The 24,491-nt window shown below is 37.3% G+C and overlaps 3 protein-coding genes across 4 annotated transcripts; all 3 read left to right on the top strand.

The window, feature by feature from the left end:
• On the top strand, nucleotides 7,645-11,425 carry LOC109728450 (uncharacterized membrane protein At1g06890). Of its 2 annotated transcripts, none has more exons than XM_020258865.1 (8): nucleotides 7,645-7,801; nucleotides 7,906-8,076; nucleotides 8,883-9,067; nucleotides 9,357-9,424; nucleotides 9,738-9,870; nucleotides 10,104-10,265; nucleotides 10,360-10,632; nucleotides 11,041-11,425. In XM_020258865.1, exons 2-8 carry the CDS (start codon nucleotides 7,965-7,967, stop codon nucleotides 11,143-11,145), a joined length of 1,038 nt encoding a protein of 345 aa, XP_020114454.1. In that variant the 5' UTR covers nucleotides 7,645-7,801; nucleotides 7,906-7,964; the 3' UTR covers nucleotides 11,146-11,425. The 2 variants fall into 2 exon arrangements, with proteins under 2 accessions (XP_020114454.1, XP_020114453.1); XM_020258864.1 differs by having other exon boundaries at nucleotides 7,899-8,076.
• LOC109727755 (40S ribosomal protein S26-like) lies at nucleotides 11,870-14,295 on the top strand. Its single transcript, XM_020257931.1, has 5 exons — nucleotides 11,870-12,009; nucleotides 12,090-12,182; nucleotides 12,275-12,359; nucleotides 12,448-12,578; nucleotides 13,961-14,295. Exons 1-5 carry the CDS (start codon nucleotides 12,007-12,009, stop codon nucleotides 14,021-14,023), a joined length of 375 nt encoding a protein of 124 aa, XP_020113520.1. The 5' UTR covers nucleotides 11,870-12,006; the 3' UTR covers nucleotides 14,024-14,295.
• Nucleotides 14,320-19,873, top strand: LOC109728341 (programmed cell death protein 7). Its single transcript, XM_020258726.1, has 5 exons — nucleotides 14,320-14,505; nucleotides 15,439-15,746; nucleotides 15,869-16,576; nucleotides 18,068-18,389; nucleotides 19,214-19,873. Exons 1-5 carry the CDS (start codon nucleotides 14,320-14,322, stop codon nucleotides 19,442-19,444), a joined length of 1,755 nt encoding a protein of 584 aa, XP_020114315.1. The 3' UTR covers nucleotides 19,445-19,873.

Here is a 24,491-nt window from a genome sequence, read left to right as displayed (position 1 = left end):
GAAATAATTAAGAAACAAAGCGAAAATGCATATATATATATATATATATAACTAGGTTGATATACTGTCAGTAGCACGGAAATCTCCGTGTTATTAAGTTGTTTTCGATACTGCGACTTTCAAATCAACGATCGACTCCGTTAGATTTGATCTACACTATTAAAAATATTTGAAAATTAAATTTCATAATTTTCGACATTATTTGACTAGTGATTAAAAGGTCTCAAAAATGATAATTTTAATGACCGATGTGATGCATTTGGAAATTTAACGGTGTAAAACAATCAAAATTTGATGAAATTTTTATAGATTTTTTTTTTTACTATTTAGAATAAGATCAGTACATCTGATTTTAAATTCAAATCTTTTATCATAATTTTTTATAAGATTTTTATTTTCAGTCATATATTTTTAGACTACTCATTTGATAAATAAATGATGTCGAAAAATTATGAAATTTAGTTTCCAAATACGTTCAATAGTGTAGATCAAGTTTAATGAAGCCGATTGTCGATTTGGAAGCTACATCATCGAAAATAACTTAGTAGTATATAGGCCTCCGCGCTACCGATAGTATACCAGCTCTTCTCTCTCTCTCTCTCTCTCTCTCTCTCTATATATATATATATATAGCTCTATATGAGTACGTCTTCTGTACTTTCGAAAGTACAGAGACCTCGTGCTTATAAGTTCTTTTTGATGATAGGATATCCGATTCGACGATCGGCTCCGTTAAGTATAATCTACCATATTGAAACTATTTAGAAACCAAATTTTATAATTTTTTGACATAATTTACCAAGCTATCAAAAGGTTTCAAAAATGACTTTTTTAACGGCTGATGTGACACATTTTTAAGTTCAACGGTATAGAAGTATCCAAATTACATAAAAATTTAATAAAAAATTCTACTTAATATCAATAGCACAAGATCAATACTTCCAATTTAAAATTTGAGTCATTCATTATTATTTTTTATGAAATTTTCATTTTCAGCCGTTTATTTTGAGACTACTCGTTCACTAGACAAACGAAGTCAAAATATTATGAAATTTGGTTTTTCGATAGCTCCAATAGCGTAGATTATGTTTAACGAAACCGATTGCCGAATCGGATGTTTCATTATTAAGAACAACTTACAAGCACGGATGTCTTCGTACATTCGAAAGCAAGGAGCCTAGCTCTCTCTCTCTCTCTCTCTCTCTCTCTCTCTCTCTCTCTCTCTCTCTCTCTATATATATATATATATAGCTCTATATGAGTACGTCTTCTGTACTTTCGAAAGTACAGAGACCTCGTGCTTATAAGTTCTTTTTGATGATAGGATATCCGATTCGACGATCGGCTCCGTTAAGTATAATCTACCATATTGAAACTATTTAGAAACCAAATTTTATAATTTTTTGACATAATTTACCAAGCTATCAAAAGGTTTCAAAAATGACTTTTTTAACGGCTGATGTGACACATTTTTAAGTTCAACGGTATAGAAGTATCCAAATTACATAAAAATTTAATAAAAAATTCTACTTAATATCAATAGCACAAGATCAATACTTCCAATTTAAAATTTGAGTCATTCATTATTATTTTTTATGAAATTTTCATTTTCAGCCGTTTATTTTGAGACTACTCGTTCACTAGACAAACGAAGTCAAAATATTATGAAATTTGGTTTTTCGATAGCTCCAATAGCGTAGATTATGTTTAACGAAACCGATTGCCGAATCGGATGTTTCATTATTAAGAACAACTTACAAGCACGGATGTCTTCGTACATTCGAAAGCAAGGAGCCTAGCTCTCTCTCTCTCTCTCTCTCTCTCTCTCTCTCTCTCTCTCTCTCTCTCTATATATATATATATATATATATATATGCATAAATCTTTGCTTTAAAAAAAAATAGAATAAGTTAGGAAACATGAATGGATGGATTCCTGACACAATTAACTTTTGGGCTGTCATTTTTTTAGATCCTTGTGTGTTAATATTGCCCTATTTCTTTATTTTCTTTCTTTTTCAATGCAACAGGGGATAATACAATTTATTGAAGTATTAACTCAATTTATATTTTTACATCCAAGTATAGTTTTGCTATATATCTAGTTATGGTAACTTGGGGGACAAGGATGCAAGGCATGGTCTAGCAATAAGCTTAATTAATATCATTATTATTTAGATAAATTATAATAAAAACTTTTTTTTTTTATAAATACTCGTTTTTTCACTTTTTTTTTTATAACTTTTGAAAATTTATATTTTATCACCTTAATATTTCAAGCTATTATATTTGGTTCCCTTCTGTCAGATTTTTATTACTATTCTATCTATTTCTTATCATTTATATCGAAAATACCTTTTCAAAATAATAAAAATACATTAAAAAATTATTTTTTTTTTATAGAAGAAGTAATAGTAATTTTATGATTTTATTTTCTCCATTACGGGATTAATCCCGTACCTTCTTGAAAATATATTTAAAATTTTAAAGGAGACAAAATACTGATTTTTAAAAATTAGGAAGGATTAAATAAAAATATATATATTTTTAAAAATTTTTCTATATTTTAGCTTTATTATTGTACTCATAAATTATGTGTCTTTTAGTATTATCAAAGTGTATAACGAAATAAATATAAAATACATTAACATAAGATTACATATTTGCGGGTTTTTTAGTGTAATAGTCTTTTCCTAAACATTTATTCTAAAAGTAAATTTATTAAATTTTTATTTATAAATATAGTCTTATAAAAGCGGTGAATGTTCACCGTTTTTAAAAGCGGTGAACCATTCACCGCTTTCTTTATTTTTTTTACTTTTTTCTATATTTTTATAATGATAAAAGCGGTGAATGGTTTACCGCATTTATTTTTTTTATACTCCTAATGAGAAGTTCATTCACCGCATTTATAGAACTATTTTTATAATTATTTTTTTAACAAAATTATTTTTATAATTATAAAAATTAATAAAATTATTTATAAAAAAAATTCCATATTTGCCCTATTTTTATGGCACAATTGATGATGATATGGGGCCATGGCGGTGAGTTATGGGGTGTGTTTTTTTTAACTTGGGAAAAGCAAGATGTGGATTCAGTGGCTCAGATCCAACGACCAACTAAAATTGAGAGAGCTCTTTAATGTGGAGCGTGTTTTGCATTATTTTTTTGCATCACATTGAATTCCTTTGGTTCTAGACTCATCAATTCTCTTCTCTTATCTTTCTATGCACTTCATCTTATACTAGTGAAGGACTTGCGCTTCGCAGCGGATAAAAATTGTGAAAACAATTAATAATAAGAGAACATCAAATATTTTCTTGTATCTCCGTAGAGGGGAGGCAAGCGCGTAGTAGTGTGAGAGAGGGAGGAAGGGAGGAAGGCGATGGTTTAGAAAACAGATGAGGGATGAAGATGTGAGGATTGTAAATGACGACGAACTATTTAAATGGATTATTTAGAAGTCTTGTGGAGGAAAAGTAGGGATGTCAATAGGTATGGATATCCAAAATTTTATCCGAACCCGAACCCGAATGAAACGGATATATCCGATGTATATAGATATGAATTCGGATATGGATATAAAAAATAGAAACTCGACGGATATGGATTCGGATATGAATTTTGATTGTATCCGACCCGAACCCGAACTCGAACCCGAATTTATTTTGTATTATATATATATATATATATTTGATGTTATATTTGAATTTGTATTTTAAAAATTTAGATTTAATATAATATATTTTGAAACATTGAAAAAAAAAATAATTGTTTCGGGTTCAAATTTTCGGGTTTGGGTTCGGGTCGGGTTCGGGTTCGTGTTCTGGTTTCGGATTTTTGATCGGGTTCGGGTTTGGATATGAATTTTTAAAATCCGTCGGGTTCGGGTTCAGGTTCGGGTCTCGGATTTGGAGTCGGGTTCGGGTTCGGATTTTAAAAATCCGCCTTGAATCCGACCCTTTGACATCTCTAAGGAAAAGTGAAGGATCGTAATAAATTAATTAGAAATAAAATAGTGAGAATTATAAATGACATGGGGGAACATTTAGATATATTAGTTGGAAGTTTAGTAGTTGGCTATTTTAAATATATTAATTAGATACGTTAATTAAAAATTTAATGGAGAATTTAAATATATTAATTGGAAGTTTAGTAGTAGACCATTTTAGATGTATTAATTAGGTACGTTAATTAAAAATTTGATGAAGAGAGGGGAAGAATCACATGATGGTGAAGGTGAAGAAAAACTTGATAGGGGACCATTTAAATACATTAATTGAAAGTTTAGTAGTATGTCATTTTAAATGTATTAATTAGATACGTTAATTAAAAATTTAATGGAGAGAAGATGAAGAATTACATGGTGGTGAAGGTGAAGAAAAACTTGCCACGTGCCAAAATATATTGAGGATTCATATAATTTATTAATTTATTAATAGATTTAATAGTAATAGATATTAAGGCATATTTGTTCCACCAAAAGTAGACTTTAGGTTGAAGTGAATTCTATATTAAAGTGGAATTCATGAAATCTACTTCTTTCGTACTGTTTATTTTATAGATATGGAAATGAAGTTTCTATAGTTCTGTTGTTTGTTTGGCAGTGTTAGCATCATTTAGCGGTTAAGAAGTGTTTAGAGACATGCATCATTGCAAAATGATTAGCTGTATAGACATGTATTGCATTGATTGTTTGTGAATTAAGTGAATGTAGGTTGTGAGTTGTGATCTGGCTGATATTGTTTGATTGGTACGCTGTACAAATTACAAAGGGGATTCTGTTCGTGTGAGCAGAGGAATTTTTATTTGTGACGAGTCTGTATGTCACGTGAATTAGACTGTTTTCAAAAAAAGAAAAAAATTCGCAACTCTAATTTATAGAGCGTCATTGTTTTATAGCAAGACTCATACCAATTAAGCCCTGGGGCGTGACAGATTTACTTTCTGCCAAACAAATAGCAAAACTGAAGAGTCACTTTCTGCTAATAACAGTAAAACTAAACGAACTTCACTTTCATAGCTATAAAACAAACAGTAGAAAAGAAATAGATTTTACCGAACTCTACTCCAATGCAAAATCCACCTCAATTCAAAATCTATTTTCGACAAAACAAACATGCCTTCAGTGAAGCTTGGTCCCAGTTTCATTACAGATTCGAACTTTATGTCCCGTTATTAATACTAGAGTCCTTCATCTCATGTTTTCAATCATAATTTATTTTCTGATGGATGTCTGATTAATGGACGTCATATTTTCTCCTATTTAGGCCCTATTCTTTAGCTCAATCGTTAGAGTCGCTGTTCTTTATGTTTGCATTCATAATTTTTTTTTTCATTATGCTTAAATTCAGTTATTAGATTACTAGAGTCGTTAGTCTTTACTTCTGACCGATAAATTAGTTCTGATATCAAATAATGGTCCAACCTACTAATGTTAGTAACACGTTAGATTTTAATTTATGAGTCCTAAACTATAACCTCTCGTACCAAAAGTCTTACTTATTTTTTTAAAAAAAATATAATTGCTTTTAAACGTGTATAATACATGTGTACAAAATTAAACATATATGTGATAAAGGTTAAAATCATACACAAATAAGATTCTGAGCGTACAAAGCTAAAAAACAGCACTCCTTAGTCTACTTAACATTTGGAGATCATCATCACTTCCCCTTGAAATCCACTTCATACCCCTCACTTCACTTTTTAGTCTTTTGGAACAGAAGATTAAAATATCTCTACTAATTTTCCATCATGAATTGTACAAAGAATGACGATCACTGGATAAATTACGTAGCTTGTTTCTTATCTAAGATACTGTTTAGGTGATCAGAGATTTTAACCACCGTGTGTATGCAGAAATAGAAATGTCTACCCACCAACTAAACCTGATAAACGGGTGCATTGAGTAACCCACGGACGGATCATACGAGCATGAATAAAATTTATCTTGAATTTTTGAATAATCAACATCTTTATTCATACCCCACCATTGATGGACGGTTGGGCATGCAGGCTATCCATAAGATTTTTTTTTCTTTTTTTGCTTTTATATTTTTAAATGTCAAATAAATATATATAATTATTAAAAGCATAGCAAAATTTGCCGTTTGAAATATCACAACATACAATAAATAATATAAAATATTAAAGCGCATAAATTACATAATATAAAAGTATTTTCTCATCCTAAATTTTTATGATAGATTATAGAGGTAAAATCGTAAAGATTATATATATGAAAAATATAAGGATATCTATAACCGCGGGTTTCTCAAAATGCTCACAACTTAATGGATATCCATCTATTTTATTCATAATTTTATAAATAAGAAAAATTAGTATACAAAATTTTGGATAACTCTAGAGTACCAGCGGTACGTATAGAGATTGCTAGACCTACCGCCAACACATCTAACTGCATAAATTTTTCGCTTATAAATTTTTTTTTAAAAAAATTTAATATGTGATTAACCCATGTGCAATAATTTTCTGCACAGTAAATATATTTGTTCATTAATTTTTCCAGTAAATTGGGCAGTTGACCCAGGTGCCGTTCTAAAGTTGCATATCAATGAAACGAGGAATTCTACACCGTCACATTTGCACCACGTCATCAATAACAAATCAATCACATTCCTTCTTTTCAAATAAAAATACAATAAAAATATTTTTTTACAATCATGATGGGATATATATATATATACACCTAAAATGAGATATTTGATTGATTTGTTACACCACGCCACGCCACTAATACACCCGTTGCATTCTAGAATTTTTCCAATGAAACACTCTATGCTATCATGTTGAGAAAAAATTTTAGAAAAAATTCTAGAATGCAACGGGTGTATTGGTGACGTGGCGTAACAAACCAATCAAATGTCTTCTTTTAGAGATATATGTCCCATCATTATTATAAAAAAATATTTTTTTTGTACTTTTATTTGAAAAGAAGGAATGTAATTGGCTTGTTATTGATGACGTGGTGTAAGTATGATAGTGTAGAATTCCTCCATGTTGAGACCCATGGGGCCCAAAAAAAAATGTGATAAGAATTTTTACCCTTTTTATATTCAAAATTTTTAATTTTGAATGATTGAATTAAAATCTTAGGAAGTCGATTTACATTTAGCTTTTTAGATAGATTTTAAAAACTCTAAATTTGAATTTCTGAGATCGAGAACCCGGTCTATGGACTTGGTCTACGCAAAATTAATTTTTCCCTATTGAATCCAAGTTATATACTATATAAATTACTAAATCCAATTCACGCGCCCGAATCAAATTAGATTCAGTGCACCAACACCATATTCTTTCCATTTTTGAAAATATATTTCTCAAATTATTCCTGATTGATAATTTTAAAGCACTTTAGTCCCTCACAATTTTTTTTTTTATTTTTTAGTAGTTCGCCAGTGTTTATTTAGTCCTGTTTCAATAGTATTTTAAAAAAATAGTTGAATTATTAGTAACTTTTGCCCATAATAATTAAAAAAAGCGAAAACTTAGGGGGGTGAAGTGAAAAAAAAGTGAAAACATAAAAATATTAAAAAAAAAGAGAAAAAGAAAAACTGGCCCCGCTAGATTTTCTTTCCACTTTCTCGTCCTTGTCATTTTTGCGTCAGAAATTATTTTAACAAATTTCCGAAAAAAGCAAAAAAAAAAAAATTCCTCTCTCTCTCTCTCTCTCTCCTCCCACTTCGAACCCTCCTCCCCTTTCTCCCCGGATCTAGGGTTCGATTCTTCGCAAATGGAGCTCGCTCGATCGTAGATCTCGTTCTCCCTTCAATGAGGTGCGTCTCGATCGTCCTCCAAATCGCTGTTCTCCGATTTTTTTGGGCGGTTTTTTGATTTTTTTTTCATTGCGATTTCGATCTGATATGAATGTAGATTGTAGACTCTGCCTGAGATTGGAGCTGTAGATAAGGAGGAGGAGGTGAATCCGGGGAGTGGGAGATGGGCGATAGCAAGATTGGGACGGTGGGGGCGCTGAGCCTATCCGTGGTGTCGTCGGTGTCGATCGTGATCTGCAACAAGGCCCTGATTAGTACCCTCGGCTTCACATTCGGTGAGAACTCTCGAGATTTGTATTGATTTTCGTTGTCGTTTGGCTTACTAGTTGTTTGATTTTGGTTGTGAATCGGGCGACATTGTTGTTTCTCATGGATTAATTTTGATATGCCAGTTTTGGAGATCTTTGTGCATCTGTGGATGGTACATTACTACAATTTTTGGAGAAAACGGGGGATTACTCAACTTATTCATATATTTCGTCAAACATCAGAAAATAGTTTAGGGATAGTTGTCTTCGTTGATCGTATCAGGCTATTCTACGGTGAACAGAGAAATGCTACTTGAATCAATCCTTGGAGTTATTCTATTCGTCACTTTATCCATAGTTATCCTTGTAATCATGACGATTATCCTTTTCGTTAGAGTTGTCCTGATAAGTATGGCAGTTACTTCCATTGTAAAAGCCAAATTGGAAATACACTTTTTCTCTTGTCATCCAATGATTGCAGGAGAAATAGAAAAATTTTGCTGATGAAATTTCTCCCCAAAACCGAGCGAGCTGTTAAAGAGTTGTTCTAATTGGAATCTTCAGATAGTGAAAGCAAAAAGTTTCATTACTTATGAATTGATTTTTTGTTCTTGTTGAGGAGAGGTCAAACTGTCTGTAATTCGTAAAAACTTCTCCCTCACTTTATCAGATTGCGTTGAAACTTCATCTTTGTTCAGAATTTAGAAAGGAGTCAAAGGACCAAGCAAACCACTAGAGCTAAATAATGCCCAGCATATTTTTTTTGTTGGATTGGTATGTATTTGCTGAAGAATCTAATTGTCATGATATGCTTACTTCCATCTGTTTTGCAGCTACTACTTTGACGAGCTGGCATCTCCTGGTCACATTTTGTTCGCTTCATGTGGCACTTTGGATGAAATTATTCGAACACAAACCTTTTGATCCAAGGGCAGTAATGGGCTTTGGAATACTGAATGGAATCTCTATCGGGCTGCTGAACTTAAGTCTTGGTTTCAATTCTGTTGGTTTTTATCAGGTGAAATTTCAGTCTTCAGCTTGTGTTGAATTAGAATGTTTCTGATCTTGTTTCCATTGCATGTAATATGTAGTAGGTTGGGCTTACTGTTGTTCAGATTAGCAGATGATGTTAGCTCTTCAATTTCGTTATAATCTCTTTTGAATCAGATTTGTAGTTTTCTGCAAACAAACTCTGGTATAGAAGATATTTGATCATGCCTTGTAAGTGGGCAAAACATGTAGGTATAGTGGCTTCCCACTTCCATTCTGCTGCTGATGCTTCTCTTATTGTCTTTGCTTCATTTCAGATGACAAAACTGGCAATTATTCCTTGCACTATATTATTAGAGACACTTTTCTTCAGGAAGAGATTCAGGTTAACTTTTTGTTCTTAAGTTAGTCTTTCCTGCATTGATTTATGTAGCTATATATGGAATTCTGTTTAACTGCAACATTGCTAACAAGAGAAAGATCTATTTGGTAAGAACTATTTGTTTAAACTAAATTCCTTTTCAAAATTGATAACAGAAACAAGACTTCATTTGATAACAACTACTAATTTAAATTAATCCCGTACATAAGCTTCGTAGCTGTGGACGTTGTTGTTTGGTATGCTTGATTTACGCATCTATTACTCTTTATACCTATTGCACATTGCTTAATAAATATTTTATTTCTCAAAATTGCAGTCGGAGCATCCAGTTTTCACTCACCATTCTTCTACTCGGTGTTGGTATCGCGACAGTGACTGATCTTCAACTCAATCTTTTGGGATCTGTCTTATCTCTGCTTGCAGTATTCACGACTTGCATCGCACAAATTGTATCCTAATCTGTTGACGTTGTTTCCCTCACGTATCATTGACCTTTTTAAATTATTTTCATGAATATCCTAATTGAACTAATATATATATAAGGTTAGGCAGACGAGGACATCTTGATAGTCATATTGAGCCGATATGTAATTAAACTTATTGGGCCTCTACTTGTCTCATACTTGAATTTCAAATGCTTTTATTTCGTGCATTGTTTTAAAGCTTAACCAGTTCTTTTCAGATGACAAACACTATCCAGAAGAGATTCAAAGTCTCTTCGACCCAACTCTTGTATCAATCGTGCCCATATCAAGCATTGACTTTGTTCATAGTTGGCCCATTTCTTGATGGGCTTTTAACTAACCAGAATGTGTTCGCTTTCAATTATACTCCTCAAGTTTTGGTAAGGGAGAAAAAAAAATCAATCTTCTTGTGCATTTCTCTTTAACGTGAAGAACTTTTTGACTTTATTCTTCTTTTTTTCTTTTTAACTTCAGGTTTTCATTGTGCTTTCGTGCCTAATATCTGTCTCTGTCAACTTCAGCACATTTCTGGTTATTGGGAAGACATCCCCTGTGACTTATCAAGTCTTAGGGCATTTGAAAACCTGCCTGGTCCTAACATTTGGCTATGTTTTACTTCATGATCCATTTAATTGGAGGAACATAGTAGGAATTCTAATCGCGTTAGTTGGGATGATCTTGTATTCTTACTTCTGCTCGATGGAGAGCCAACAAAAGACGGCTGAATCGTCAACCCAGCTATCTCAGGTATCACTGCTGCCCCGTGTATTTCCTACCTATAATTCCATTACTTAGATACTACAGTCTGAAGCCTTTTTTGTTATGGTATAGTTTCTTGAAGTTCAACTAATTTCGGGAATGCACCCTACAAATGTTGCGAAATTTTAAAACCTCCCTATTGATCCCCTTAGACATATTGCCTAAAGGAACGCTGACTAAGGTGGTAAACTGGCGGAATCTAATAGCTTAAGATCTCGATATATTGGCTTTACGATTTTAGAGAAAAGTGAAAATATCAATGTTTAATGCAAGGTTTCCTTTCACTAAAAGAAAATAAAGGGATCTCCTGCAATTTAGCCTTTTTCTTTTTAAATTTCCTATACATTAATGCACATCGACATTTCTTTCTCACCCGTATTTCGGAAATGATTCCAGGCCAAGGAAAGTGAATCCGACCCTCTAATCGGCGTAGAAAATGGATCGGATGGCTTGGCGTCGAAAGGCCCGATATGGAGCTCGAACAAAGATTTACAAGCATGAGATTTTCGTGGATTAGTATTTAGTCAGGAGGTTCAACTCTTTTTGAAGAAAAGACCCTCATCTGTTTTATAATCATGCAGAAACTCCAGAGAAGTTTTGGAGGGCAGATGGGAGGGGCTGTTTTGCTGTAGCAGCTTTTTTTTTTTTTTTTTCTTTGTTGTTATTTTTAGAAATTAGTTGCCGATGTATTTTATTCTTGTCACTTATGATTTATTTTTGTTTCTGGACTTAATTCTTACATTGTTATTTAGAGATATATTGAGTTATTGGTTTCTAAAAATCCAATTCAATATATTATTCTACTATTTCAAAGTAAGTTGCTTCTACTCCCTTTACTGTGGACGCTGCGCTTTCCAAATTATATTTTAAGTTCATTTTGAATCAAAGTTTTGCATCTGAAGCACCTTCGAAGTTATTTTTTGGGGCGGGGGGTGCCAAATAATATTTGGGCGATTATTGCGTGGATCTTGTAACATCTATGTTTACATATTTGAAAATTTTCCAAAGTTTCCATTGTACTTTGCAAAAAATTTTGTAATTTAGTCTAATTATCTTTCTAGGAGATTGCCTAAATTGGGATTTATGGCTTATAAAAACTCAGATTTTAATTTTTATTATATTAATCTCCGTTTGAGGACAAATTAAATTTACACTAATTTCTAGTTATGAAGTAGCGCCGTCGCTGTGGGTGTTTTTAAATATGACATACCACGAGGGCTCTTTCGCAAAAATACCCGCGCTCTATTCATCGGACGGCTAAGATCATCTGCTTCCTATAAATTCTCTCTTGCGCATCCACGAGAATCGAAACCCTAGCGAAGGAGGCGCGAGAACCCTACCGTCGTCTTCTCCCTCCTCACCATGGTACGAAACCCTAACCCTAGATCTCCCCTTCTTTTCCTCTCAATTCTCGCTGATCTGAGTCGTTTCCTTCTTCTCCTCAGACGTTCAAGCGCAGGAATGGCGGCCGCAACAAGCACGGCCGCGGCCACGTCAACTTCATCCGCTGCTCCAACTGCGGCAAATGCTGCCCCAAGGTAAACCCCTAGATCGCTCCCTCTTGCCCGCTCGGCCGTATACAGTTCGATGTATAAACCCTAACCCTTGGATCTCAAATCTTATACAAAAGGATAAGGCGATCAAGAGGTTTCTCGTGAGGAACATCGTCGAGCAAGCCGCGGTTAGGGACGTGCAAGAGGCCTGCGTGTATGATGGTATGGTTGTATCGATCTTCTTCGTTTCTAGGGTTTTTTTTTTGTTTCTTTTAGGTGCAAATTTGAGTATTTTCTGGTGATTTTGTAGGTTACACTCTCCCGAAGCTGTACGCGAAGATGCAGTACTGTGTTTCCTGCGCGATCCACTCGCACGTTGTTCGCGTCCGTTCTCGCGAGGCCAGGCGCGACCGTAGGCCTCCTGAGCGTTTCAGGCGCAGGGTAATCTCTTCATGCTTCGATCTCATGAGTTCACTGCTGCAGTAACTTGAATTGATGTATTGAACATATGAATATATTGTTGGGATATGCGAATCTTATTTGATTTTGTTAAAAAATGCTTTTGGAAATAATTGGCTATCCGATTTTTATTAGTAAATATCGCCACTTGTTCTCAAATTTAGGGGGAGATGTCCGTGATATACTATGATAGGCTTAATGTGCTATTCTGCAAGTGAATTTATTAGTGAAAGAGTTGTGAATCAATTGATTGTTGTTATTGTTTTCCAGTTGCAAGGTGAAAGTCTTAGGCCACTTAATTTATTCTCAGGTCAATAGTATCTATTAATTTTAAGGTTGTTCTAATATCGGTTCAGTCTAAGAAGATCATATTATGATAAGCTACAATGAAGCATGAAATTGAACTTCTTATTTGTTAAATCGGTGGACGAGAGCTGATTACTTTTGGAAGGTTTAGTTCATAAGTTGACATGATTTATATATTATACTTCGGTAAGCCTTTATAGTAATTGAGATTTTTTTTTTAACCTCTGGATGTGTTAACTAGAATGTGAATCAACATGCCGAAATGCTCTAATGCAAGGCTGTAACGTCTTTTGAGTTCTTGTTATGGATTTGTTTCTTACTCTACAGCAGGCCTTAGGATGATTAGAAAAGGGGTTTTCTAGGTTTTGAACTCTCTTGAAGTTGCCTATTTCCATAATGTCACTGAAGCATTTTGGTTAATAATCTAGCGAGCCCTCACTTTGTTGTATATCTATTTTATATAATTTTATTGGGGAATGTTCTTCAACCTGAAAAGTTTTATATTTAGCATTAACTAGAGTCTTTAGAACTTCGTAGCCATTTTTCTCAATATCGATCATTTTAAAACTGTTTTAACTGTTTCTTAGCCTTTTCAGAATGGCATGCAATTTTTAATTTTTGTTGCTGAACTGCTTTGTCGCAACTTTGTTATCTTTTAATAATGCGGGACTGCACGTCTGCCCCATTGGCTGTAACATCGTTCCTCTGGGATGAACCGGTCCCTAATACTTTAATCACCATCTCGTCACTTTGTCAGCTATTAAAATTTTATTCTTAGCTGATCATTAAGGATGGGACATTTTTTTTTCCCCCTTTCAAATCAAAAGGTGTTCTCCATAACTAACAAAGGTTTACCTTGTATACCTTTTTGTGTCGACGCAAGATTTTGTTGATTTAGTGATTTCGTGTCGCTACTGAGCTCATTCTTTAGGCCAATTTGCTATTTTTTGTTGCAGTTGTAATTTAATAAGATCTTCCTATGACACTCCATCCGCTGCTTTCTTTTCATTATTTCTGTAGTTTGTCGTAATCATTGTATATCCATGTTTGTTTTGCAGGATGACAGGCCTGGGCAAGGTCCCCGCCCTGCTGGTGCCCCTAATGCTCCTCCTCGTCCGTGATTTTTCTCTTGATTTTCCGCCTTGATTGCTGATTCACCCTTGAATTTGGCTTGGGAATGATAAGAGATTTTTTTGTTTTGAACTTGCCCTCTGGAAAGCATGTCTTTTTTGAGCCTCATGTTCGTTTTTAGGTATCACAGTACTTGTTCTCTGAGTTTGTCTTGATATTGGTGGCCGGACGAAAAGCTGAACTTCTTTTCTTAATTTGACCAAAACTTTTTTTGAGTTTTTTTATCGACTTTGAGATTATATATCACCGAAATAGTTATGTATATTATCATGTCTCTGGGCAAGCCATGCCGTCCTGGCACCACAATGTGATTGCTGGTTTCATCTTCTGTGTTCACGATTATACTGAGTTTCTTCGGACACTGACTCCGACTCTTGTACTGGAATCTCCAGTTGGATTTTGGCTGTTCTTTTGCAGCTCAGATTTTCCTTTAAGAAAAGTCTGTTTACTTGCAGCGAATGATAGCATAATGGTGAGACCCCAGAGAGGGTTGAAATTCTTTGTTCAGAATTCAAAGTCCTACCGAATGTGCATGATCGGCCGGCGCTGTTGCTCCGCCTGTGATTGATCATCTTCAAAATTGATTACTGCATTTGGGGAGCTCGTTCTCAAACGAGGTTTAGAAGGTATTTTGCTTTCTATATTGGATGGCCGTGCATCGTCGGCCTATAAGAATCGTGCTGATCTCAATCCAAGTGCTTTGCGATACTAGTGTATCCTATTCCCCATGTATTATATTATATGCAGAATCTACAAATCCAACGTCTCCGGCGGTCTCATTTTGGTTTGCGCAAAAAAAAAACTCTAATAAGCATTTTTACATAATCTCAACCAACGCAGGCTCGACCGCCTGATTTTTGTTAGTCTTTCTCATCGCTCTTTCATAGCTTCCCGCACTTCCACCCAGGCGGGTCCCACCAGCCCAACTGTCACCAAACTTGGCGCGCTTTTCCCCGTCGTGCCCCGCAGTCATGTAGCGCCGCATCAGCCGTTCGTCCGCTGGAACCCGCAGGATGAACGGTTACGGTGCGACGTCCTTTTCCTCGCCATCTCTATTGACAAAAGGAAAAGAAAGAGTAGAATGTGTCACTAAGTCCCCCAACTATCCCTATATCGAAACTCGCTACTACTCAGTACGTACATATCTCCACTTTTTCAAAAATATTAAAATGTTTTTTAATTGAAAAATAAATTTTCAAACTCTATACTAGATGTATATTAATGAAGGATAAAAAATATTGGTTTCGTCAAAAAAAAAATTTAACATTTTTATTAAAGTACTAGAATAAACCTGGAAATCAAAAGATAAGTACAAAAAAAGAAAAAAAAAAAAAAGAAACTTAGGTCCCACCAATTATAAGGTAGTGCAGGGACTATCCACGCAATTTACCCCGATTATTGAAAGAGCCAGCGCTTTTCCCAGTTTCGAATCCAACGGCTTTTCATATCTCCGCCTCCGATCGATGCCGGCGTCGGCGCCCCGCCCGAGGCGGCCGCGATTCCGGGCGCCGCCGCCGACTCCGATCAAGACGGCGAAGGGCGCCCGCTCCGCCGCCGTCGACGACCGCGTCCTCGCCGACTACCTCGAGACCTCCCTCCGCGTCCCCGACCTCACCCTCCCCCGTCCTCGCCCCCTCTCCCTCTCCCACTCCCGCTCCTCCACCGCCATCTCCGCCGCGCCCCCGGAGGAGCTCCCCCTCCCCTCCCTCCTCCGCCCCGACGCCGCCGCGCTCCGCCGCGCCGTCGCCGCCGCCTCCGCCTCCGGGGGCTTCTCGATCGCCGCGGCGGCGTCGGCCGCCGAGGAGGTGAGATCGGCGGTCGATTCCGGAAAGCAGGTGTTCGGGATCGGGGAGGAGAGGNACCAATTATAAGGTAGTGCAGGGACTATCCACGCAATTTACCCCGATTATTGGAAGAGCCAGCGCTTTTCCCAGTTTCGAATCCAACGGCTTTTCATATCTCCGCCTCCGCCTCCGCCTCCGATCGATGCCGGCGTCGGCGCCCCGCCCGAGGCGGCCGCGATTCCGGGCGCCGCCGCCGACGCCGATCAAGACGGCGAAGGGCGCCCGCTCCGCCGCCGTCGACGACCGCGTCCTCGCCGACTACCTCGAGACCTCCCTCCGCGTCCCCGACCTCACCCTCCCCCGTCCTCGCCCCCTCTCCCTCTCCCTCTCCCTCTCCCACTCCCGCTCCTCCACCGCCATCTCCGCCGCGCCCCCGGAGGAGCTCCCCCTCCCCTCCCTCCTCCGCCCCGACGCCGCCGCCCTCCGCCGCGCCGTCGCCGCCGCCTCGGCCTCCGGGGGCTTCTCGATCGCCGCGGCGGCGTCGGCCGCCGAGGAGGTGAGATCGGCGGTCGATTCCGGAAAGCAGGTGTTCGGGATCGGGGAGGAGAGGAAGAGGGAGATGGAGCGGTGGTTCCGCCGGAGGGACGTGGTCGGGGAGGAGTTCTATTGCTACCGACATCGCCCCGGAAGCGCCGAGGCCGAGGCAGAGGCGGATCGGATGCTCGAGGCGGCGTTGCCCGGTTCGTATCGGGCGCTACGGTATTGCTTCTTCTTGCATTTCCATAGAACAACAACCTGTAAACGGATTCTTGTTATTCACACGATCGAAACATTTGCATATGTATTGGTAGTTGCATATGTTATGTAACAAAAATCGTTTAACTCATGTATACTTATTGTTAATTCTCGCATTACATGTTCAGATTGTGTGAACTCCGGCACTCTAGCTTAACTCAAGCTTGAATTTATAAATTCATTGCTCATATAATGAGTTACTTACCTGTCTCAAATTGTTAATATACTCGCCAATTCGACATATTTGCATGGCTAGAACCCTGCATTAAACGAGTCAAGTTATGCTATACCTCATATTTAAAGCCCTTAAGAATTGTAGATTTATATAGAGTGTTTGGTATCTGTATTCCTTATGCGAATTGCCCTGAAAATGCCTTATTACTGATAAAAACCGGAAGAAATGCACTTTCTTTTAGCACGATGACATACTCGTATGAATCTCTTTGAACTGAAGAGTTAGTTATCTAGATGTATTTATTTCTTTACGAGACTCTGGTTCGGTGCCTCGGTCCTTTTTGTTCTTTTGACATAAAAATGCATTTGTTATGCCTTCTTTTAGTTCCATAATTGAAATGTATGTTAGCAATGTTCAAAAAAGGCAGCACTTGTTATTCTATGTGTTAATAATAAATATAACAGAGTCCACCGACCGTCCCTAGCACAAGTTGTAAAGGGATTGATGGTCAGTACCCTAGGTCCCAAGTTCGAAGCCTAGTTGCTTCACATTTTCAGCTTAGTTCATTTCTAAACAAATTGAACGAGGTCGGTAGCATGCTACTTTTCTCTAAAAAATAATAACACGGTTCTCATTATCGGCCTCTAGCGTTGGACTTGTTTCCATGTCTGCATTGTCACTCTGTATGAAGCCTGGAACATACAATCAAAGAATCATCCATGTACATTGAATTAAGAAACTTTGTCAAATGCAAAAATGGATTTTATGACTATTGGTTGTAGCCTTCTCAGACTTCATATGGGGGATATGTGACTTTGCTGATATTTTAGCTGTCATTTTGTTTTAAGAAAGTCGTTGTTGTGATTAGAATAGTTACACGAAGTTATGTTTATTCAGTTAGTGATTCAGATTTGTTGATGAACCTATGCGAGCTTTTCGGTGGTTTGTTCTGATATGGCTTTCCCAGCCACAATGGACTATATGTAGTCTGGCGAATCTAAAAATTTTGTTCTAGCGAGTTCATAAAACCACTCCTAGCACCAAGAAATTTCTTTTTTTAACTCGTTCTAATTTCTGAATCCCTTACATCAACTCGTTACGGCCTGTAACTACCTGAGATTCCTAGCACCATTTGCTCTTTCAAGTGTATTAGGTTATTACTTTTGAACTCTGGTTTTCTTACTATGAAATAAGACAACTGAATTTTTTATCTTTCTGTTTGATATGTTACCATCTGATATCCAATTCAATTCCTGACTTTCATGGATTCTATTTTCTAGAGAGAAGTTGGAGAAAGTTGCAGCTAAGATGGACTTGGTTGCAGAATCTGTTGCTAGAATTCTCTCTCAAAACTCGAAAGATCAGAAGCAACCCGTGAAAATCAGAATGGTCCCATCAGTTCTTTGTCTCACGCAGTATAATTCCAATCAGTTGAGAGCGGATTGGAGTGAGTTTGGTACCGCCTGTGCCCCTCACTCTTATGCTCTGAGCCTCCACGTTTCTCCTTGTGATCAAGAATTTTGCCTCCGCTCTTCCGAAGGCTCGACCTTTTTCAAGATGCCAGCTGGCAACATATTTGTTACGATTGGCAAGCAACTACAGGTAACAAACTATGATTTCTTAGGCCTCTTAGCGCCTATTTGGCCGGCTGTAGATTTTGTAGAACTGATTAGTGCCTTTTCGTAAATAAAAACAACAGCTTCTGGTGTGATAGAAGCATAAGCTTCAAATTTGAGCCTTGAGTTTTTGGGGGCTAAAAGCTCATTGCAATTTTCCCAGTGGAAACGAAAGTCGGGGCTTTTTGTTTCTGTTAAATGTTTTACTGCTACTTTTCAAACTAGAGAAGCCTCCTCCAAAAGTTAGGCCAAACAAATACTTTATAGGTTACTGAGAAAAACACTTCTCAACACACAATACGCCCTTGTAGGGTTTAGCCGTTTAGGGTGCAACTTAGTCTCGGCTCTTTGCAAACCAGCCTAGAGAAACGATTTTTGTTTGACTTGGTTTGTAGTTTATCAAGGTATGCCTTGTTTGCTTTGGACCCAAATTTCACACAATGCCTACCAGTTATAACTACATCAACTTAACCTGGATTTCTTATGAGAGTTATTGCATACTAGTTTCTTATTCTTTGTTTTGCTAAAATAGGATATACCCCTGTTTAATCAAAAAAATGGTTTCTTATTCTTTCTGCATACTCGTAATTGCATATTTGCAGAGAAGATATTAGTTATGCTAGCCATACCATGTGATCTGTGCAGTCAACCAATCAGAATATAAAGGATAAGAAATAGAAGAAGTGATTCATCTGAGTTGGCATATTGCTGCTTTTTTATTGGTCCTTGTTTTTGACACCTAATAATCGCTTCGTACCCTTAACTGTAGAATTATATCTTAATATTGCATTTTTGTACTATATGATCCAGGAATGGTCTGGTGGGGAGTTTAAAAGTGCGACCGGGGAGATAATTTTTGAGCTAACCGATGATCCGGACCCCTTTTTCTCGCTGGAGTTTTTCTATCTCCTCGAAGAACTGCATCCTGAGGTTCACAATGAGAGAACCATCTCTATATTGGACCAACTTTTCATGATGATACTTTTGTTCGCCTTCTACTGCTTCTGGTTTTGGATTCCTCACAAGTTACCTACAAAATAATAATATGCACTCCCTGAGTACCAAATTGTTTGTTCGATGTGAGTTTTTGCTTCGTACAAAGAAAAAGCTTCGAGAAGGCTCATCGGAATTGAGCCTTTTCAACCCTCGATCGAGGAGAAGCGCTTCGGGACTCGGAGCACTTTGCCGAGGATGCGAGAAGTGCTCGAGCCATCTACAGTAGTATTTCATTTATGATTCGTTCTGCTTTTTGGACTGCTGGAGGAGGAAGTTTGGATTGCTTGGTTTGTAGATTGATTTCGGGGCTTTACATTTGCAAGAGTTTCGTGTTTGCGAGATGATTTGCGTCGGAGATGCTCTCTCTTTGTACATATTATTGGATTAGTTGCAAGCTTGGTGTTCAATTTGCCTGTACTTTGTGATTGATTTGTGAAATGGTAACATAAATAAAAGGAGTTATTTCTCTCTGTACATGTTGTTGCATCAATTGCAAGTGTGGAGTTCAATTTCCCAATATTTTGTGATGGATTAGTTCAAAAGGTTATTGTGAATGAATGAATTATTTGATCTCTATATACACCCCCACAAAACTGTCTATTTAAAATACTACCCCTACAAAATCTCTATTTTCATGTTTGTCCCCATGAAATTGATGATTTCCCTGTCAACATAATAAATATATAGGAATGTTCCACACCGACATGCGTGCTTGACGTGACTCCCACGCGATCACTAGATGTGCCAAAATTTACTAGGCAATGTAAATCAGACTCTTGTACCATGTTAAAAGATTCGGATCAACTCAGAAACCTAAAATATTATGTGAAAACACTATCAGCATTACGTACGGATCATAATTCTATTTTGTATCCAATATAGAACTGTTATACCTAACAATCTTAGCAAGTGGAATGTAGAATAGAGAGGAGATAGGAAAGGGTTAGAAGCTCAGATCATCATCAAACTATAGATGATTACATTGCATTGGGAGGGGAGATCAAATCATGTGGGGTTTGAGTAAGATTATACCGCATAAATTGCGTCGGAAACACTAATCCAAATCTTAATTATGTCAATATTTTTGGGACTTGTCTCTTTAGCTACCAACACAATTGACCCACAAAAATGATTTTAAGCTAAGATTCTAAGATTAAATAGAGGAAAAGCTAGAGCACTATAGTTTAGGTACATAGGTTCATGCCCCATAGATTTAGTTGTTAGGACCTGTGCTCAAAAAAGGGACTGGTACCATAACATTTATATCTTTTCAATGGAAACTAAGTACGTACTTTTGTGAACTTAAATATTTTGAATTTTCAAAATCCTTGATATAATTAATATTATTAATAAATATTAACTACTCCTGGGTTCCTTTTTTTCTTTTCTTTTTTGGCTCATTCATTCTTTGTTAATCTCTTCTTTTATTTGATCATTTCTTTTTTCTCCTTGATTAATTATACTTTAGTTTATTGACAAAAAATGCTTAAGGATATAATACCTGAATAATTATTGTACTTAGGGAGTGGAGCTTTAGCTTTTTCTTTATCTGAGAACTCCTTTTTATTCTTATTTTACCCTAGCTTACTTTTTTTGTGATTAAATTTATTAAGAAAAAATAATTACTAGACAAAAAAAAGAAAAGAAAAGGAGATTAGCAAAAGAAAGAAGAAGAAGAAGAAGAAGAAGAAGAAGGCCAATTAACTAAACTCATCAATTTTTTCCTCAAAAAGAAAACAAAAAGAGAAAAAGAAAATGCCAAATTAAACCTAAAAGTCCAACTAAACTCAATGGCTAATTACATTTTTTTAAATATATATAAATATATATATAGACTCAAAAGGCAAAAATATATATAATACTAAGATTATATATCATTCGAAAGAAGAACAAAACTGTAGGGGCCTCCTCATACGTGCAGTACCATTTCAATCATAGGGTTTTGTCAAAAGAACACAATCCCTAGGTTTCAGAAACCCTAAAATTTTGGCTTTTTTGCAATCACGCTCCACTTCTCTTGCCTAATTACCTTTCAGGGACCCACCAAGATTTCCACAATCTTAGAGCACATACAAACACATCAAGAAATAAATAAATAAATAAAAGTTAATACTAGTGCATGTGAATAGTGATTCTATTTTGTCGTGTTCCGAGGAGGACAACATAATTTGCGGAGAAACTAAAATTATTGAGTGATCTCGGAACCTTTTGCTCTAACGCTATGTGACATTATCTGTATTCAATACAATTTTAAGCGATTATAGAATACAGAATAATATTTTAATATGTTATAATCAATAGTTTAAATTAGGTCAAAACCTAACTAACCCAAGCTAAACTCAAGCTTGACACATTCACCTCAGGGTCCCACAAAAAAAAGAAAATCAAAAAAGGAAAATGATTAGCAATTTGACATGCCATCTAACAAACACAGTTGTGCGAGTGGTTTTTGCCTGCACCCAGTGTACCATGTCTCCTACACCGCAAATCCACATAAGCAAAATCATAAATATTTAAAATTAACAATATAGATACAGAAAGAAATGTTGTTTAATTTTTACGCAATAAATTTTCAAACTATTAAATTTTTGACGCATGCACATTCTGAATGTCGGCAAATGCAATCAATGAATTAGAAACATGATTTTGAAATCTTTTACTGTGAGTTAAACATGCTATATATAAGGTGTACAGTGTACTGATACAGTGAGTGAGGGTAATAATAATAATAATAATAATAATAATAATAATAATGTCCATAATTGTGGACCAAAAGAGAGGTGGGGGCGACCGCATACAAATTTGCTGTGGACGCGGATGGTTCGACCACACGTACGGCCACGTCCCATCACCTTTTTATTTCTTTGTGGTACGTGTACGTATCGAATGTTTTTTTTTTTTTTTTTTTTTTTTTTTTTTTTTTTTTTTTTTCCAAAACAAAATAAGAAGTAGAAAACAAAAAACTCAGTAGTTGACCCAGTAAAAAAAAAAAAAAAAATAGAATTAAAAATTTTATTTTTTTTAATTTTCAAATTTGCTTTTTGGTAATTTTGTTTTAGTCATTTATTCTAGATTTTTGGGATTTTTCTATAAGGAATAAATTCTTAAAATTTAGGAATATGATTTTAGAAGTTTCAAATTATTAGGATCAGATATATTTGTATTAGAAAAATTGCTAAAATTTTAAAATTTAATTTATAGCAAGATTTTACTATTGCCAATATATAAAAGTAGTGTTTGGTTAATGTAATTAGAGTTTTTAGAATTGATTAATAATTTTTTTGTTTTTGTTTAAGAATTAATTTTCTTTCAATTCTTATGCTTCTTCGCTCTCAACCCATATATGTAAAAAAAAGGAAAAAGACTCAAGAGGCTTCGCTTTGCACTACATGTAGTGGCCTTTTGATCTAGTTTGTGAAATTGTTGTTACTGCAAGTAATAGTTTAATTAATGATATTTGATAAATAAAAGAGTTGCTTTCATGCAAAAAAAATAGAATGAATAATTGATTTTGATTACGGTTCGGCTTCATATTTTTAAAATATAATCCGTACGTTCTCAATTGTGTAAAATTAATAAAATCTCGGGCCACCGACCGCCCCTAGAGTAAGTGGCAAAATGCTTGGTGGTTGATACCCGAGACCCAAGTTTGAATCTTAAATAATTCACATTTCCAACTAAGTTTATTTCTAAATGAAATAAACGAAGCGAGTAGCATGCTTTTTTTTTCTTAAAAAAAAAAAAAATTTTGCATGTGTTATATATGATATCTTTTGTCCAACTATGCATGGTTTCTACAATATAATTTTGGCCTTTTTGCATAAAGAATCTACTTATTTTGGGCTTTTGCAAAATCGGGTCATCTTTTTCGTTTTTGCAGATTCGGTCCACTTTTCCAGCAAACTGATCAAAATACCCTTATTACTTTTTCTCTTTCCTCTTCGTTTCTGTCGTTCTTTTTTTTTTTCTCGCCAAAAAAAAAAGAGGCGGACCGGACCGTCGCCTTCTTCTTCACCGTCGCCTCCCTCTTCACCCTCCTTCTTCACCGTCGCCTCCCTCCTCATCCTCCTCTCCACCGCCCGCGACCCCCTCCTCCTCTCCCCTGCCGCCGCCGCCGAGCCCACCCCCACCGTCGTCTCCGTCGCCGTCGCCGAGCCAACAGCCATGGCGGCGGCGGCGAAGGCGGAGGAGAGCGGGGGGGAGGGGAGGGGGTCGCGCGACTCCATGGCCACAACCACGCTCTCCTTGAACGGCACCGCCCCGTCGTCGCCGTCGCCGTCGCTATTGGCGCTGTCGCCGTCGTCGTCTTCCGCCTTCTTCGGCGCCGCGTCGCCGAGAATGGAGCCCGTGTCGGCGCCGCGGGGCTCAAAGAAGAGGCGGTCGACGTGCGCCGATGACTTGATGCCGCGTATCACGCTCTCCGACGACTCACCGTCGTACTACTCGTCGTCGGACGGCGCCATCGACAGGCCGGTCATGTCCCGATCGCGCCTCTTGTCCGGCGAGTTAGTGAAGCGCGACTCTGACGAGTCCGGCCGGTACACCGAGTTGGCCGTCTTGTACATGCAGCCCGATGATTTTGCACCATTACACTATTATACTATTTGCACCATTACACCGTTACACCATTTGCACCATTACACCATTACACCATTCGCTGGTCGGCGGCTTCTGCGCGGCGGCTGGAGGAGGGGCGGCGCTGACGGAGAAGAACACGCGCGGCGCAGGCGCCGGTGTCGGCTNAAAGAGCGGTTTTTTTTTTCTCCGCCTGGCCTGGCAGCGGAAGAAGAAGTGGCAGCGGAGGGAGAAGTGGGAGGAAGAAGTGGCAGCGGAGGGAGGAGTAGGAGGAGAGGTGGCGGGCGCTGGGGGAGGAGGAGAGGGGACGGCGGCGGCGGCTCGGGTGGGGGTGGCAGCAGAGGCAGCGGCAGCGGCTCGGTTGTCGGTACCGCCGCCGCCGCTTCCGCCTCCTCTCGCCCCCCCTCCCCTCCCCCAGCGCGCTGAGGTACCGGTGTTGGTGCGAGAGGAACTTGCCGTGGCGGGGCAGCAGCGGCAGCGGCAGCGATAACCGCGACAGCGGCAGCAGCAGAAGGCG

This window comes from Ananas comosus, linkage group 23 (genome assembly GCF_001540865.1).
Source record: "Ananas comosus cultivar F153 linkage group 23, ASM154086v1, whole genome shotgun sequence".
In the NCBI taxonomy this organism is placed as follows: domain Eukaryota; kingdom Viridiplantae; phylum Streptophyta; class Magnoliopsida; order Poales; family Bromeliaceae; genus Ananas; species Ananas comosus.
This window is presented reverse-complemented; position numbering and strand designations above follow the sequence as displayed.

Bases quoted from the DNA above. Each gene is read 5' to 3' on its own strand.
- LOC109727755 (XM_020257931.1), top strand. The intron at 12,360-12,447 runs GTATGGTTGTAT...GTGATTTTGTAG, and splicing joins AGAGGCCTGCGTGTATGATG to GTTACACTCTCCCGAAGCTG. The intron at 12,579-13,960 runs GTAATCTCTTCA...TTTGTTTTGCAG, and splicing joins CTGAGCGTTTCAGGCGCAGG to GATGACAGGCCTGGGCAAGG.
- LOC109728450 (XM_020258865.1), top strand. From the start codon at position 7,965: ATGGGCGATAGCAAGATTGGGACGGTGGGGGCGCTGAGCCTATCCGTG. The intron at 9,871-10,103 runs GTATCCTAATCT...AGTTCTTTTCAG, and splicing joins CGACTTGCATCGCACAAATT to ATGACAAACACTATCCAGAA. The intron at 10,266-10,359 runs GTAAGGGAGAAA...TTTTAACTTCAG, and splicing joins ATTATACTCCTCAAGTTTTG to GTTTTCATTGTGCTTTCGTG.